Source organism: Chanodichthys erythropterus, chromosome 16 (genome assembly GCF_024489055.1).
Source record: "Chanodichthys erythropterus isolate Z2021 chromosome 16, ASM2448905v1, whole genome shotgun sequence".
Taxonomy (NCBI): domain Eukaryota; kingdom Metazoa; phylum Chordata; class Actinopteri; order Cypriniformes; family Xenocyprididae; genus Chanodichthys; species Chanodichthys erythropterus.
The window spans coordinates 41788614-41807605 of NC_090236.1; the positions used below are offsets into that span (position 1 = coordinate 41788614).

General features: G+C 40.3%; 1 protein-coding gene across 6 annotated transcripts in view; it reads left to right on the plus strand.

Moving 5' to 3' along the window:
• The window catches only part of LOC137002332 (NACHT, LRR and PYD domains-containing protein 12-like), a 53201-nt gene extending 39571 nt beyond the window's left edge, over positions 1–13630 (plus strand). For 5 of the 6 annotated variants that reach the window (XM_067361885.1, XM_067361883.1, XM_067361884.1 and 2 more), the window contains 5 exons: positions 8257–8430; positions 8813–8986; positions 9219–9392; positions 9710–9883; positions 10059–13627. In XM_067361885.1, the coding sequence (XP_067217986.1) occupies positions 8257–8430; positions 8813–8986; positions 9219–9392; positions 9710–9883; positions 10059–10224 (862 nt within the window). In that variant the 3' untranslated portion in view covers positions 10225–13627. Of the gene's footprint in view, positions 1–8256; positions 8431–8812; positions 8987–9218; positions 9393–9709; positions 9884–10058 lie in introns of all 6 variants that reach the window. The other variant, XM_067361888.1, reaches the window with a different exon arrangement.
• Positions 13631–18992: the final 5362 nt, after the last annotated feature.

The window sequence follows — 18992 nt, forward strand, 5'->3', positions numbered from 1 at the left end:
AAATATAAGAAAAGGCAGTATCGTCGCAACTACATTCCTTCTTGGAAAGAAATGGTATCTGTGAGGATTTCCAGTCAGGATTTAGACCATACCATAGTACTGAGACTGCTCTCATTAAAGTTACTAATGATTTGCTCTTATCATCAGATCGTGGTTGTATCTCTCTATTAGTGTTACTAGATCTTAGTGCTGCATTTGACACTTTCGACCACAATATTCTTTTGAATAGACTCGAAAATTATGTTGGCATTAGTGCAATTGCATTGTCATGGTTCAAATCATTCCTATCTGTTATCAGTTTGTAGTAGTAAAGGAAGAGATGTCATATCGATCACAAGTTCAATATAGAGTACCGCAAGGCTCAGTACTAGGGCCGTTGCTTTTCACTCTGTACATGCTACCCTTGAGAGATATCATTAGGAAGCATGGCGTTAGTTTCCATTGTTATTTCTTCGCGCCCTGACAAAACTTACCAATTCGCTAAATTAACAGAATGCATAGCTGATATAAAAAATTGGATGACCAGTAATTTCCTACTACTAAATTTAAAAAAAAGAGATTCTAATTTTTGGACCAAAAACTTCTTCACGTAATAACCTAGATTACTGTCTAACACTTGATGGCTGCTCTGTTAAAGTTCACTTTTAAATAAACTTTTCCTGATAATTTACTCACCCTCATGTCATCCAAGATGTCCATGTCTTTCTTTCTTCAGTCAAAAAGAAATTAAAATTTTTGATGAAAACATTCCAGGATTTTTCTCCTTATAGTAGACTTCAATGGGCACCAAACAGTTGAAGGTCAAAATTAGTTTCACTGCAGCTTCAAATTGTTCAACATGATCCCAGATGAGAAATAAAGGTCTTATCTAGTGAAGCCATCGCTCATTTTCTGAAAAAAAAAATGAAAATTATATAAATGCTCATCTTGAACTAGCTCTCTTCTTCTTCTCCTCTATTAGAATTCCAGCACTGTAGACGCTGCTAAGCATAATACTGCCCTCCACAGGTCAAAGTTGGAACTAATTTTTATATGCAATATCCTAGTTCAATAGTATATAACAATTAGTTCAAACTTTGGCCTGTGGAGGGCAGTAATACACTTAGCAGTGTATACACTGCTGGAATTCTAATAGAGGAGAAGAAGAAGAGAGCTAGTTCAAGGTGAGCATTTAAGGTTAAAACCTTATATAATTTTTTTTTTTTTTTTTCAGAAAATGAGCGATGGTTTCACTAGATAAAACGTCTCGGGTTACAGATGTAACCCTGGTTCCCTGAGTAGGGAACGAGACGCTGCGTGACAACGCATTGGGAACCTTCTGCGTGATGTCGTCACTGAAGCACTCATGTATCTAACCAATCGCGTAGCGAGACGTCAGAGACGGGTGACGTCACGGACCAGGAAACTATAAAGCACACCCGGATGCAGAGCACGGTAGCTTCTGGATAAGTCTGAAGCAAGCACTCACAAGTGTGCAGGGGTACGGCAAGAGACGCAGCGTCTCGTTCCCTACTCAGGGAACCAGGGTTACATCTGTAACCCGAGACGTTCCCTTTCGTGGGAACTATCGACGCTGCGTGACAACGCATTGGGAACGCAATCCCAACTGAGCCGTAGCTCAAACACTTGTCAAAGTTATCTTGACAACCCGGAGGACCCTAGGGTGGAGCCGATATCAAAGTTATAATACTTAATAAATGTGTGCTGGTATGACCATCCAGCTGCATCACATATATCACCCATGGAAACTCCTGACATCAAAGCTTTTGATGCCGCCATACCCCTAGTTGAATGGGCGCGAACATTCAAAGGAGAAGGCTGTCCGGCCGCTTCATAGGCAAGTGAGATGGCCTCGACCACCCACTTGCTCATTCTCTGCTTCGATGCTGGGCCGCCTTTTTTTAGGGGACCAATAACAGACAAACAATTGATCTGACTTACGCCACAGGGCAGCTCTGTGGACATAAGCATCCAAAGCCCTTACTGGGCACAGCAGATTAAATTTTTCCTGATCCGCAGATTCAAATGGAGGAGGATAGAAGGCCTGAAGCACAATGGGGCCTGGGACATTGGTAGGGACCTTTGGGACATAACCCGGTCTAGGATACGGGAATGCTTTCACCATTCCCGGAGCAAATTCAAGAAAAGAAGGAGCAACAGAAAGTGCTTGTAAGTCTCCTATCCGCTTCAGAGAAGTGATAGCCAAAAAAAAGAATTGTTTTAAGAGTGAGGAACCTCTCAGGAACCTCCTCTAGTGGTTCAAAGGGAGCCTCAGCTAACCCCTGTAAGACCACGGCCAAGTCCCAGGCCGGAACCCTTGTGCGCACTGGAGGCCTCAACCTCAATGTGCCATGGAGGAAGCATGTGACGAGGGGGTCTCGACCTACCGAGATATTCCCCTCAAGAGGAGCATGTTATGCTGAAATTGCTGCAATGTAAACCTTCAAGGTTGAGTGAGATAGGCCCTCCGAGAATTTTTCCTGGAGGAATTTTAGCACACAGCTAATAGAAGAAAGGACAGGGTCCGTATTATTGTTTCTACACCAGGTAGAAAACAAATTCCATTTGTAGGCATGCAACTTCCTCGTGGCGGCAGCATGGGTCCCTGGGACAGGAATCAAGGCTTTTTCCACATGACCCGAGCACGAAGGCATCGCTGCGTGACTTCGATCATGCGAAAAGGGTTTCCCCTCAGGGAAAACCCCTTGGTCCTGTGCCACCACTGTAAGGGTCTCATGTGCAGAAGGCCAATAGTAATCACGTTGGACGCAGCTGCCATCAGACCCAACAGTCTCTGAAACTGTTTTAAAGTGAGAGTGGTTCGAAGGGAGCCTCAGCTAACCCTTGTAATACCACAGCCAGGTCCCAGGCTGGCCTCAACCTCAGTGTGCCACAGAGGAAGCGAGTAACGAGGGGTCTCGACCCACCGAGAAGCCACCCTCAAGAGAAGCATGAAAGGCTGAGATAGCCGCAACGTAAACCTTCAAGGTTGAAGGCGATAGGCCCTCCGATAATTTTTCTTGGAGAAATCTTAGCACAAAGCTGATAGGAGGGTGGACAGAGTCCATATTATTCTGTCTGCACCAAGCAGAAAATAAATTCCGTTTATAGGAATAAAGCTTCCTCGTGGCGGGAGCTCTGGAGTTAAGGATGGTCTCCACAACCTCAGTTGGAAGACCAGCATCTATGAGCCTGGCCCCCTCAGAGGCTAGGCCCATAGCTTCCACAGTTCTGGGCGGGGATGTATTATCGAGCCGCCCGCTTGCGACAGGAGGTCCTGTCTAAGGGAAAGCTCCATTGGGGAGCCGTCTAGTAAGGACACTAGGTGCGAGAACCATACTCTGGTTGGCCAGAAGGGGGCTACCAGTATTAGGCTGACCCCTTCCCGGTGTACTTTCTCCAGAACTCCCGGGAGCAAGGTGATCGGGGGAAATGCATACAGACGTAGCTTCGGCCACGTCTGTACCATGGTATCCAGACCCAGAGGTGCTGGATGTGTTCGGGAGTACCAGAGTGGTCACTGGGTTGACTCTCCCAAAGCAAATAGGTTGACTTCCGCTCGACCGAAATTTTTCCATAGGAGATCCACCACTTCTGGGTGGAGTCTCCACTCCCCGGGCCTCGGCCCCTGCCTCGACAGGGCGTCTGCTCCCTTTATACCCCAGGATGAAAGCTGGCTTCAGAGAGAGCAGCTTCCCTAGGGACCATCGGAGGATCCGACGGGCCAAGTAGTAAAGTTGGCAAGACCGCAGACCCCCCTGATGGTTTATATATAAGACCACTGCCGTGTTGTCCGTGCGGACCAACACGTGATGGCCTCTCTGGTCTGGGAGAAAGTGTTTTAATGCTAGAAACACCACCATCATCTCCAACCGATTTATGTGCCGGCCTGGTATGCAGAAAGGCTTTCACCATACCAGGTGCAAACTGCTGACAGCGCTTGTAAATCACCAATTCTCTTCAAAGAAAAGACGGCCAGGAGAAAGATAGTTTTAAGTGTCAAGAACTTGTCTGACACTTTCCAGGACCTCCCATAGACCCTGAGCTGAGCGACCACTCATGATCGCCCCCCAGCCCGTGAGGGAGGCATCTGTCGTAAGCATTACATGACGACCAGAAATCCCCAGCACGGGTACCTGGGACAGGAACCAGGGATCTTTCCACATGGCCAGAGCACGAAGGCATTGCCGCGCGACTTTTGATCATGCGAAAAGGATTTCCCCTCGGAGAAAATCCCCTGGTCCTGAGTCACCACTGTAAGAGTCATATGTGCAGAAGGCCAAAAAGGTATGACGTTGGACGCAGCTGCCATAAGACCCAACAGTTTCTGGAACTGTTTTACAGTGAGTGACTGGCCTAACTTCACCCCTTTCACGGCTGCGAGAATGGAACTCACACGAGCAGGAAACAAATGTGCCTGCATCATGGTGGAGTCCCAAACTACACCTAGATAAGTGGTAGTCTGAGCCGGAACTAGCACACTCTTTTTTTTTTTTTTTTTTTTTGGCATTGAGCCTCAGCCCGAGCCTTTTCATGTGGTACAGAGCAGCATCTCGATGCTGAACTGCTAGTTGCTCTAATTGAGCTAGAATCACTTTCTATGTAATTCAGTACGCGGATGCCCTGGAGTCTCAGTGGAGCCAGCACTGCATCCACGCACTTCGTGAATGTGCGGGGTGATAATAACAGGCCGAAAGGAAGAACCCTGTATTGGTAAGCTTTGCCCCCGAAAGCAAACCTGAGGAACTTCCTATGGGAAGGATGGATGGACACCTGAAAGTATGCCTCTCTCAGGTCTATCGCCACAAACCAGTCCTTGGACCTGATCTGTGGGATAATCTGTTTGAGTGTAAGCATCTTGAATTTGAGCTTTCGTATTGAGTGATTTAACACATGTAAATCTATGATAGGACACATCCTTCTTTGGAACAATGAAGTAGCGGCTGTAGAAGCCTGACAGCTTGCTGGGAGGAGGAACCCTTTCTATAGCTCCATTTCGCAAGAGTGTCATAACCTCTTGTTCCATAACCAGAGACTGCTTGGGGGTCATCACTATGGGAAAGACCCCATTGAATCTGGGCGGGCGAGACCCTGTAACCCTCTGATGAGCAGCATCCATTTTGATATATTCGGTAGAAGTTTCCATTCTACCATAAAATCTACTAAGGGAACCAGTCTCTCGAGACTGACCTCTGGTGTTTTTGAGCACTCGATTCAACGTTCTGGAGCGGCGCACCGGCAGAAAACAGACAAATCAAGTCATAACCGGCTCTCCTTGGAGAGTCGGTGGAGACCGTTGTGCCCTGACGCACACTGGGTGGCAGGGTTAGCATAACGGCCCCCTGAGGGCGCCAAAGGGGGACGGGTGTCAGATATTCTAACACAGGACCCCCTCCGGAGGGGGCTGCCCTCATGGATCCTGGCCCACAGATGTCAGGACCTCTTTGAAGCCTTCTTGGTGGTAATAACAGTCCGCAGATCTGTCCTACTTCACAAGGACTTCAGCTGTGTCACCTGTCCCGGTCCCCAAGCTTTCTGCGGGGGAGCAAGGGTGGTGACACCCTTTTCCTTTAAATTCCTCAGAATTTAATGTATTCAATATTTAATTTAATCCTTAAATTAAATGCAGCCCAAAACAGTCAAAAATGACAGGCTGAATATATTAGAATACAAAGAGAATTATAGCTCGTAATAGTTTGCAAGGTATTATAGGGAAAGAGAGAAAGGGAAACTCCCGTCTGCTCAGTTCCCTCCAGATATATATATTATGTATAAACATTATATACAATATATACTACGTGCACGCAATCTATGCGCAGCCTTGGCAAACGCAAGATCCGAGCGAGCCGTATATTTTTTGTTGCACACTTAATCTACGCGCTGCCTCGGCAAACGCGAGATTCGAGCTATATATTCCTTATTGCAGGCTTAATCCACGCGCTGCCTCGGCAAACGCGAGATCTAAGCCTCGTGTTAGACTTTTATTCCCTCGAGAATAAAGCCAACAGGAGTGGAGATAAAAACTCCCGCTAGTTCATTTCCACTCCGGGACATTTTTATGAATGAACCGTCAGCTGCTTTATTTTTGAACTGACGTGCATGCTCCACTCCCTAACACGATGTGTGTGAGGTGGCGAGTCCTCAGATCGATATCACAATATCCACCTCCTCAGAGCTGGCATGTGAAATACCGGTGCCTCAACCCGGGGAAGAAACCGCAGAGCGTGCTTCCACCTGGGAGACTGCACTGAACCTGGCAGGTAAGGGCAGAGAAAGGGCAACGCCCGTCTCTAACCCCTCTGTCAGATCCATTTGTGAACCCCACGAATGGCTTCTTTTCCGCGATCCGCGGGGAACACTGGAACACAGTATTCTGAGAGCGAGTTTCTTTTTTTTTTTTTTTTATAGTGCACACAGACGGCTCCCTCGAGAGCTGCCCAGGCTTACTCAACTCCCATTCAACTGCTGTTTCTCGCCATAATACGTGTCTTTTTTATATATATATATATATATATATGGATTGGTGTGAGATACTCTTGTCCTCAGACAAAGATATCGTGACTTGTTTATATGAAATAAGACAAACAACACCAAATAAGACACACGATAACATAGAGCGCTTGCTGAAGACACAGAAGCTACCGTGCTCTGCATCCGGGTGTGCTTTATAGTTTCCTGGTCCGTGACGTCACCCGTCTCTGACGTCTCGCTACGCGATTGGTTAGATACATGAGTGCTTCAGTGACGACATCACGCAGAAGGTTCCCAATGCGTTGTCACGCAGCGTCGATAGTTCCCACGAAAGGGAACTCTTATTTCTCATCTCAAGTCTTCGTCGTCAGTTAGGAACCTGGGTGTGCTCTTTGATACCAATCTTTCATTTGAAGGCCATGTTTCTAGCATCTGTAAAACCGCATTCTTCCATCTTAAAAATATATCTAAACTACGACATATGTTCTCAAAGAAAAATGCAGAACAGTTAGTTCATGACCTCAAGGCTAGATTACCGTAACGCTCTACTGGGTGGTTGTTCTGCTTGCCTGTTAAACAAACTACAGCTGGTCCAAAACGCAGCAGCTAGAGTTCTTACTAGAACCAGGAAGTATTACCATATTAGCCCGGTCCTGTCAACACGGTATTGGCTCCCTATTAAACATCGTATAGATTTTAAAATCTTGCTACTTACTTACAAAGCACTAAATTGTTTAGCTCCCCTGTACCTGAGTGAGCTCTTAATGCATTATAGTCCTTCACGTCTATTGTGATTTTAGAATTCAGGCCAGTTGATAATACCTAGAATATTAAAATCAACTGCAGGCAGTAGATCCTTTTCCTGTGTTACTGAACAATAAAAAATAATCAGAAATCATTATAGGACATGTTGTAGTCTATATTAAAATATAAAAATCTTTAAGTTTGAAAATAATTAGCCTATTAAGTCTTTAAGTCTTTGGTGCTGTGATGAACAACATTGCGAATTTAAAAAAAAAAAAAAAAACTGAATGGCTGTTTGAAGCATTTTAAATAATGTTCAGTAGCACAGCTGCTTTGTTTATGGGGTTTCCGGGGTAACCGCTGCATTTCTGCTGTTCCATCAGCGGCCTCCTCTGTCGTGTTCTTAAAATGTAATTTAAAATTCATAATGAATAATTATTCACTGCATTGTTAAGTGCCCACGATAACAATATTGTGCATATTCATTATTGTGCTATATCATATTACCAAATATCGACACATGTCTAATTCACTTACAAGAATCAAAAGGCTTAAAATCACTTCAACAGTTTAAACTAAAACACTTTATACTCAATCCCCCGGTTTCACAGACAAGGCTTAAGCTAGTCCTAGACTAAAATGTATGTTTGATCTGTTTTAACTGAAAGCAACTTGTACTGACATATCTTGTTGTCTCAAGATGGACACAAATAATGTTTTTTTTTTTTTGTTTGTTTTTTCTAGTGTACATTTATAAAAGCAACTTAAATTCCCTATTTGAATTAAGGCCGAATCCTGGCTTAATCTAAGTACTGTCTGTGAAACCAGGCCTTAATACTCAATATCTTACGATGGGTCTGAGTTCACATTATATTTGTGCAACATATTCACCTTAGTATTTTGTGATCTGGTGAAATAAAGAAGATGATCTCTCTTCCTCTGTTTTATTTGCTCATGAAGATGTGATTTTACAGATTAAATGGTTTTCTTCTCTCATTTTCTGTGCTCTCTCTCTCTATCTCTCTCTCTCTGTTAATGTAGGTTAAGTGACTGTGATATGACAGTTGAAGGTTGTTCTGATGTGACTTCATCTCTGAAATCAAACCCGTCACACCTGAGAGAGCTGAACCTGAGCTGGAATGAACTAGGAAACACAGGAGTGAAAAACCTCAGTGATCTACTGATGAACCCACAATTCAAGCTGGAGAAACTAGAGTTAGTATCATTATACTGTACAGCAGTTACAGTGTGATTGAAGTTTATTTATTTTAACACAGCATAACTTATGTTTCATTCTTTATATCAGTGCACTTCCTGTTTTCCCTATTGGTCACTTTTTAATGTGTTTAATCTAGTTAGTAATTGTTTTGAGCATTTGATAAGATGTACTGATTGTATACATGCAGAAATCTGCCTTTTCAACAGAGAATAAAGAATAGAGACATCAAATAAATAGAAAGAGAAGAAACAGTATCTTTAGCACATAGAACTAGTGTAACTGGGTTTCAGAAAAGACTATTGGAAACTAAATGCTGTTTAAGCTCTTCAATAAGATGATCATCATAGATGTGAACTATTGTTATTTCTCTGTCTTCAGTCTGAGTGTTTGCAGTATTACGGAGAAACAGTGTGTCATCCTGACTTCAGCTCTGAAATCAAACCCGTCACACCTGAGAGAGCTGGACGTGAACGGGAATAAACTAGGAAGCACAGGAGTGAAGCACTTATGTGACGTACTGAAGTATTCACACTGTAAACTGGAGAGATTGAGGTCAGTAACATTCACATACAAGAATCAAAATGCTGAAAATCACTTCAACAGTTTAAACTAAAACACTTTATACTCAATATCTCACAATGAGTCTGGGTTTACATTGTATTTGTGCATCATTTTCATCTTGGTATTCTGTGATCTGTTTAATGAAGATGATCTCTCTTCCTCTGTTTTATTTGCTCATGAAGATGGTGTGAAGAAGTCTTATTTTCTGCTCTCTCTAATGTAGGTTAAGTGACTGTGATATGACAGTTGAAGGTTGTTCTGATGTGACTTCATCTCTGAAATCAAACCCGTCACACCTGAGAGAGCTGAACCTGAGCATGAATAAACCAGGAGACTCTGGAGTGAAAAACCTCAGTGATCTACTGATGAACCCACAATTCAAGCTGGAGAAACTAGAGTTAGTATCATTATACTGTACAGCAGTTACAGTGTGATTGAAGTTTATTTATTTAAAGACAGCAGAGCTTATGTTTTGGTTTATAGCACTGCACTGCTTTATGATTGTGTACATGCAGAAATCTATCTTTTCATCAGAGAATAAATAATAGAGACATCAAATAAATAGTTAAAAGGAAAGAGATGAAATAGTGTCTTCAGCACACAGAACTAGTGTAACTGGGTTTCAGAACAGACTATTGGAAACTAAATGCTGCTTAAGCTCTTCAATAAGATGATCATCATAGATGTGAACTATTGTTATTTCTCTGTCTTCAGTCTGAGTAACTGCAGTATTACAGAGAAACAGTGTGTCATCCTGACTTCAGCTCTGAAATCAAAACCGTCACACCTGAGAGAGCTGAACCTGAGTGGGAATAATTTAGGAAACACAGGAGTGAAGCACCTATGTGACATACTGAAGGATTCACACTGTAAACTGGAGAGATTGGGGTCAGTAATATTCACATACAAGAATCAAAATGCTGAAAATCACTTCAACAGTTTAAATCACTTTATACTCAATATCTCACAATGAGTCTGAGTTCATATTATATTTGAGTAAAATTCTTCACCTTAATGATTTGTTTGTAAGATGATCTCTCTTCCTCTGTTTGTGTCTTTCTAGTCTACAGAACTGTGGCATTACAGATGTTTCTTCTTTAACTCAGTCTTTGACTAACTCAAAAGCACTGCAGTTTTTAAAAGATCTTGATCTGAGACACAATACGATAGAAGACACAAAGCAGCGGCTCCGTGACGTGCTACGAGACTCAAACTGTGTCCTGAGGTGAGGAAACATCACTGTGATATTAAAGATCTTCATTTACCTCTGATATGTGAACAAACCTTTCAGATATTCATGAAAGGAAATTATCATTAAGCTTTATTGCACCAAAGGTGAAGGACCAAAATCAGCTCAAATGAAATAATTAATTTATAGGGAGTCATAAAGAGACCTTTTACGACCGAGCAACTGAATCGTCCAGTGTTCATCTGCTCGGATCGTAATAAGCTCTTGTAGCATATATGAATATCCACTATTGTGAAAACACTAATTAATAGCTAAGTAACAGGATCGACAGTTTAAGACATTAATTCTTTAGCACATAATACTACACACTTTCTTTTAAAATCAACAGGAGACTTTATTTATTCTAACACAAACTAATCTAACACACACACACACACACACACACACAAACATTCATACACTTTGTCGACTTCAAATATGAATCTTCTCATCGGCGTCCTTAGCTTTGAGAGAAGAGTTTTCCGAGTCGATGATTTGTTGCAGGATCTTTTTAGGTCCAGATGGTGGTCAGGTAAAAACCAATCATGTTTGAGCGTGCTGAAATGAAAGGAAGTCTCTTGTCATGGCTGGAGTTTAAATTAAGGCGGCAAAAGTTGTTTGTTAAACTTTGCAGCAAAGTTGACTAAATAAGGCATACTTTCAATCAATCATTCAAAAGTTATAACATTTACATGAATTGTGGTTGTTCTAAAGCATAACTGGTTACATGTACAATGTGTGGACATGATATAAAATTTATGCAGTTGAAATATGTTTGATAAGTCAGTTTCAAATAGTTTGGAACAATTTGATGCAGTTTTAGTTGTATAAATAGTCTCTGTGGGTTTTTCTGTAAAGTTAGGTCACTCTCTCTGTCTCTTTTGATCTGGAGATCAAAGACTCTTTATCTTCTGGTGACCATTTGGTTGCTACAAATAGCTTAAGTTTGTCACCCGTCCTTCAGTCAGGAAGCATGGATGCCATAAAAGTACCTAGCAGGGTTTTTCTGTAGACAGACTGGAGCCGAAAATTAGATTCTCTAAGCTTGGGTTTCTGGAATTATTTTTTGAAAGAATCATCTGAACGATTCATTTGTCTGGTTCGTCCTCAGTCCTTACAAAGGGTTTGTGTGAGAACAAAATGTGAAGTTATTAAAATGTTCAACACAAAGGTGGAAAGAGAACAAAATCACACTGTCACAGCTTTATTCAACAACACCTGCTTTATTAACTGTGTCAGTAGAAGTGAATCATTTCAGTTTGAGAATAGACTTGTTCAGATTGTAGGAACTAATAGTAACTCATTTTCACTTTGTTCCACTGAACACTGATTGTTTTCTCTTGTGTTCCTGCTTCTGTAGATGACGATCTGTGAAATCATCATGAGAGGATCAGAAATCATCAGGTGATCCACAGAAGAGTCACTACTGTGTCTATGAGGAGAAATAAATGTGTGATTAATGTGTAAATGTGTTAAATAAAGCAGCATGTGTGTTAGCATGAGTATCAGAAACATGTGATATTGAATGATTAATGTTGCTTTAGTTTTCAATCAAATTATGGTTTTGTTTTATTTAAAGACCCTCTGCGGTAAAAATCGAGTTTTTAATGTTGTTCATATGTCTATGTAGTGTTTTTAATATGCTTTAAGACAAACCATGTGCAAATTCGTAAGTCAGCACCATTGCTGAATATTTTATGTTTGAAATTGCAGTAAACCAAGACTACCTTGTCACAGACTACCTTGTAACCAATCAGAACAACGTGCCAGCAGGCTTTAGCATATCATTAACTATGACTGCTCTGAAGCAGGAAAGTCTCGAGAGAAGCCAGGTTATCCCAGTAAATTTTCTGTTAATATGAAAAATTGTGTAGATTTATCAATATAGGGAGTCTATTACAATGTTATGATGAACTATATGCCTTTCTCCGCTGATGTTCTGAGTTGTTCAAAGCGTTTGTAAGGATACTGATTGTTAGAAGGCATCTGTCTGACTCTGTCCGAGATGAAGAACAGGAACATGGTTTGTGTAACATTAGCAACACATTATTAGCTGTCTGATAACGTAGTCAAGCAAAAGGCTATCTATATTAATGACAGAACCGTCGCAAGGGCCGTGTCAAGTGTGCGAGTGCATAGGGGCCCGTGCCAAAGTAAAGCGACAGCCGACTTGAAGTAAAGCCAATAAAGTTCATGTTTTTGTCCTTCGAAATATTTGAATACTATAAAACATAGCTAAAACAATATTGCTCTGAACGTGTGACCGTGATTCATGTGCATATGTCAGTCAGTGTGGAATCGCACGTCAAGTTCTGAGAGAGCTATTCAGTCCATTATAAATTCTGATTTTGGCCGCCTCTGGAATGGATCAAACCATAGATATTAGCCTACCTGATGAGTTCAAGTAAATACGCTGGAAATCTACACTCATTTAAGGATGTGCATTTATTTCATGTAGCCACAACACAAACAACAAATCGTCACTGCAGCAACAGTAGACTTTTCGAGCTGGCACGAGTGGAGGCGGGGCTAATTTGCATATTCGTTGATCTGTGTATATTAAATGAGGCAAGGGTTGTAGAGCTATTTTAAAGGCATGAAGTTTTTTTTCACTTGATTTTTTTTTTTTTTTTTTGACTACAGGGGGACTTTAAAGGTGGAACAGGAGGAAGAAGCTCAGATGAGTCTGTCAGCAGAAATCTTCAGGCTCTTCAGTATCAGGCCTACAAATATATTAATGTTTGGATTGAACTCATCCATACTGATTAAAATATTTCTAATCATAAATGTGATTGTCAATTATAGCACATAAATGTGTCAAAAGATATAAAGTCCACATGTTACCTTGAACATTTACATTATCTCTCTTAAATAATATGCACAGAATATTGTTTATTTTTGTTATTCTGTTTTATTTTATGAGTGAGGTATGTGTCTGTCTGTTACTAATGCTCAGATCTACAGTATATTGTCTTTGTTCTGTGGATGGAGTCTCTTCTAGTCAGAACAACTAAACCTTTTTACCAGTTAAAAGCATTTGTGTGTCTTTCACTCTGGTCTAGATAGTCTAATGCTTTTTGTTTAGCAATTATAATCTTCTCTTTCACTACATTTACTTGTAAATAAAATAAAACTAATAAAGTTAAGAACAATTGTTTATGTTTGAAAAGTTTTCTTGCCTGTTGTATTACAGATGTAGACAGTTTTGTGTCTACACCGGACACGACTGTTGTCGCAATGGCTAAAATCTGTCTACACTGGACGTGACAAAGCACCCGTTGTAAAGCATTTGTGTCAGTATGTCATACAGCAAGGCAACATTTTAATGTCAGTGATTTGTCCCTCACATCCAGTGTAGACAACATCACTGATTATAATGGTCCGGTGTAGACACGTGTCCTTCTTAAATAAAGATGAAGTTCTAGATGTTAAACAAAACAACATGAGTGATCTTTAGAATTGTTGGAGAAGAAACCATGCTGGACTGTGTTTCTCAAAGCATTGTGAGGGAATCTGATCATAGAGACCATTAGTGCAACAGTGCTATGATCTACTTAGGCCTTACCATCTGAATTATATCATGAATTATATCAATCTATAAGCATCAGAGTTTGCCTCATGAAATCTCTTTAAAATCTCTTTAACAAAGTAAAAGAGAAAGATGCACAAGCATTAGACTACTGCAAACACATCACAGAGGCACAATCACACTATCGCCTATAGCAGATAATTTTTTGGGACATCCACAGTGTGAGCGCTGATGCCATCACAGTGTGCTGGGGTCGAATAATGCAAGCAACAGCAACACAGATGTGTCCATCATATTCTGTGACCGTTGAGGCCGCTGTTATCATTTGATCTCCATTTCTGTACACAAACAGAGTAAATCCAGACTATAAACAGATAAAGATGAAATCTGTGAGGCACTTTTGATTAGAAGTGAGTCATATCAGGAGTCATATCCCTTTCCTATTGTAGGGATGTAAGTGGGAATGGTAAGGTCGGCACAGATCATCTCTGCAACTTCTGAAACAATCTGAAACAATAAAACTACAAATATATGAAGCTTAAACAAAACATAGATGAAACGTAAATGGTCTCCAATGTCATGATGATCATCAGGTGAATGTGTGGTGGACAGGACATGTACAGGTACAAACACTGCTGTGACGCTCTTATGTTGAAAAATGTCCAAAACATGTTTTCATAATCGTCTATTTATATACAACATCTCTCATCAGTCAAAATATTGTTATGCTTTCTATGGAGTTTATGTCTCTAAAATCCTATGGTATGCACATAAATAATTCTTTATGAAGTAAACATAAGAATCCATCAATACTTAAAATAAATGTTGATGTTCACACATGGACTAAACAGCAGCTAATTAATGTATTGCTTTAACTGATCTTTAACTTCAGTAAAAATGAACTGATCAAACCGCACATGTGTCGAAAGCTGATTATGTAACATCCATGTAGACACACCATGTGATTATGATTGCTCCATTGATAAGCTTAAATCTGATTATGATAATGATTAATGATACAGTTATCATGTAAGTACACTATTGTTTTCATGAAAATAAATAGAAAGCAGTATTTGGTGACGTCACGTGATGTCACTCAACTGAGAGGAGCGATCCACGACTCTCTTCTCACATTACCCTTTTAAAAGCGTAGTTCTCACATATGTTCCTTCAAATTTATGTGCAACGACTTTGTGATAATGTCTAGCAGAAGCAACACGCTTCAAAGTGTGGAAAAGTCTGGCAAAATAAAGAAAAAGACGTTAAAGTTGACGCTCCAGCAGAGGTGTTGCATGAGGAAGATGGTGTACAAGATCAAGCACAAGTTCAACAGGCTCTGAGAGACTCGTCACTGATATAATCAGACACATCACCGCTGCCATGAATGAAAAGTTCACTACTTTCCTAAGCCAGTTGCAGGACATTGTGAATAAAATACAAGATAAAACAAAGAACATCAATGAAGTCAAAACCTGAGTGTTGGAGTAAGACAAAACTAGCGCTCTGCATTGCTTAGATGAACTGACGGCCAAAGTGGATGATCTGGAAAATAGATGAAGACGAGAGAACCTGATCATTCTAAACTTTACTGAAGGTGCAAATCCCACCAACTTCTTCCAATCCTGACCCACCTTTCTCACCCCAGAAGAAGAGATGGAGTTCACTGTCATTGAGGAGTGTGTGAGTGGAGGGGTTGGAGGAGGTGTGGATTTGGGTGGGACTTTTCACTTAAAGTTAAACCCACTCAATTCACAGCACAAAGACGAACACAAATGAACCCAGGCCCATTAGCACATCACTCCTGTTCCTCAGACACCTTCAACAATCAACATATTCAGAAGAACATGATAAATATGAAGTGGACTGACTATATTTGACAGTGCCATAGCTCAGTATTTTACTTTGTGATCATTTGTGCTTCTTTTAGTGATCAATGATATTGATATGGGAGGGCAAGAAACAGGAAGTGCTGTGGAGAAAAATGGGCTCCTACAAATTATTCACCAATAACCTGGTGGATCTGGCACCGGGAAACAATTAGGAAGTGAGGTGAAGTATGCATTCTCAGTTTTAGCGTTTAGCTTTTTTGTGATTTGGTTCTTTGTGTAACAATCCAGTAGCCCTTAATAATTAACAAATAGTATGAGGAAAACTTTTTTTACCAACTTGCGGATATTATTGCTATGTTATTTTTAAGGGCTTGGTGAGAAATATTGGGGTCCTGAGGGACGATGCAGACTCGGGCGAGAGATAGCTCGCAAGCGTCTCTTCTACCCAAGGCATCGCCCCATAGCCGCGGTGCTTCAGCCCCATGATGTTACTATATAATGACGTTTGGGGGCTGAAGACACGATATTGGACAGGTCTTCTCCACGACCTCGACACCTCGGCAGAGGCAGACCCCGACGCTGGGGAAGGAATCTTTCATCCAACTTGCTTTTAGGTCTGTTTTCGTGTTTTTCCGCGGGCCAGTCAATATTTAGCTTTTCAACTGCCCTGGTCACTACCTCCAGCAGCTCCTCATAAGCTGGGGATGAGGATGGCGGTTCCTCATCCCCTTCGACACCCTCCACATCAACCTCCTCGGAGGAAGATGTATTGAGTGTCTGTGTCTCCCTCCGGGGGGAAGAAACCGCAGTGCGTGCTTCCACCGCCAGAGGAGAGACACTGGGTCTGGCAGGTAAGGGGAGCGATAGGGCTGGGCATTTGTGAACCCTACGAGTGCAGACCGCGTCGAGCCTCAGCAGCGGTGGGACCGGACCCGCGGGGAAAACTCGCCGCGGCGCCCTCCTCGAAGAGAGCTAGAGAGAGTCAGAATGGAAGGAATTAATATTCGTATGCCATCCCTCAAAGGCAAATCTCAAGAATGGCTTTTTGTGTGGGGAAAAGAATGAGAAAAGAAAGATTAAAGAAAAAAGATTTTTATGAGTGTTTGAAAATGGGCCACAGTGCAAATGTTTGAATGCACTTTAATATTGGAGGTGAGTTTGCCTTTGATTTTCTCCCTATAGTAAAATGAGACGACAATAAGTACAGTAATAGTCAGGGTAACTTGAATGAGCAAACCTATAAATAAATAATTTTTATGAGTGTTGGAAAATGGGACATAGTGCAAGTGCTAAAATGCACTTTGATACTGGAGGTGAGAGTTAAATGAATGAGCAAACCTACTTTTTACAAATATATATATATATATATATATATATATATATATATATATATATATATATATATAAATATATATATATACTGAGTGTATATAATGAAGCTCATGGCTAACTTGATAGCTGAAGAGCCACATTAAAAAGAATGACAACTGGTATATAAAACAATTTACATTAATAATGATGTATGATAATTAACATTAACATTAATAAATAATGTTTAATAATTATTGTATATATAAAAACATTTAAATGAAAATTTTAAATTTAATAAAAGTAAAATTAATGATCTATATTAATTACCATTACTATTAAGATTAATATGAACATTAATTTATATTCATAATGTATAATATTTAATGTATAATATATATAAAACATTAAAATCAATAATAAAAGTCATATGGGGGGGAAAGCAATAAATAACTTATCTGATGTCTCTTTATGTTCTTGCCCTTTTTAGGGTTAACTGCATGAGTATAAAGAAAACTCCGTCTTTAAATGCATTTAGACCGTTTCAATTGAAGGAATAGACGCGCAAACTAAAAACAAAAAAACAAAAGTGTGGCTGGCTTTTCGACGCGCAGCCCACTTGACCACAGTGATTTCACGGATCACAGATTAAAACATGTTTCATCAGTTTTATACATTAGTATGCACAATAAAGCTTTGATTTCACAGTGTCTGTTCCTGCGTATTTAATGCTCTTTATTTGAGTATTTGATTTACTTTCAAGGCAGTTTTAATGCAGTTTACTTTTTCGGTTCACGCTCAGAAACTCGCCGATATTAACATGAACATTAGTTTCAAAGTCTTTATTTCAGTGGATGATCAGACTCGAACTGAAGTAAAACTGTAAGTATTTTATATAAAAACATAGAGGTACCTTATTTTACTCTTTTATAATCTCAGGTCTCCTGCATGAACAATCATTTCTGAAGCCTCGGTATTCTTCACCTGGACATAAAGCATCTATACACCTGTCTGTCAGAGCGGAAGTGACGTTTTTCTGTGAATGTGCGACACTTCCGATATGAGCCGCTAGAGGGAAATAACGAGAAGAATATCAAAGTGCAGTAAACTGTAAAACTGTTTATAATTGAGAAAACACATTAATAATGTAGTGATAAACACCAGTTTGCAGTATCAGCATAACGAGCTGTTTGAACAGATAAAAATAACACCTGATTCGGTCATATTTCAGTCTCTGAGACTTTTTAAAGTGGTGGTTCACCAAAATGAATTGTTAAAAGCTTTTCACAATGTCCATTATAATTAATAAAAATAATTATTGCATTTTAATAACTTTAATCATAAAATAATGTAAAATAATGTAAAATAATCGGACACTAAGCATGTTATCATGTTCCTAAAGCACTTCACTGAATTTATACTTAGAAATATTTTAACAAAATGTGCACAATGTCTATAATTTTTGGTAATATTGAAAGTATTTATTTGTGTTACTTTCTTGTGAAAAATAATTTTCTAAAAAAAATATTCAAGATATTTTATAAAAACAGACTATAAAGACTGAACTCAACCATTCTACACCTATAATGATTTATGCCGCGTTCCAGGCAACCCGTAACCTGTGTTTTTCCAACCTTCTACCCGTGAAAGTGCACTGGAACAGCAGTCAAAGCCGTGACTTCCCACCCGTGAACTCGTACTAGGGCTGGGCGATATATCGAATGCTTTTGTCACATGCATTTTGTCAGTAAAGCCGGTTCCCTGATTACCGCTAAATCGCCATCACCTGCTTTTAAATGGAGCGGCATTTAATAGACAGAGCCGTAGTTCATTAACAAGCCACGCAATATCGCGTTCAATATTCATGTCGATTCATGTCGATGATTCATGTCGATGTTGAACGCGATATTGCGTGGCTTGTCAGTGAACTACGGCTCTATCTATTAACAAAAATAAAATAAAGACAGAATAGTCTGTTAGGTAATCAGGGAACCGGCTTTACTGACGAAATGCGTGTGACAAAAGCATTCGATATATTGCCCAGCCCTAACTCGTACTAGATCAATGTACTCCCAGTTACGAGTTCTGACGTCACATAGCCCG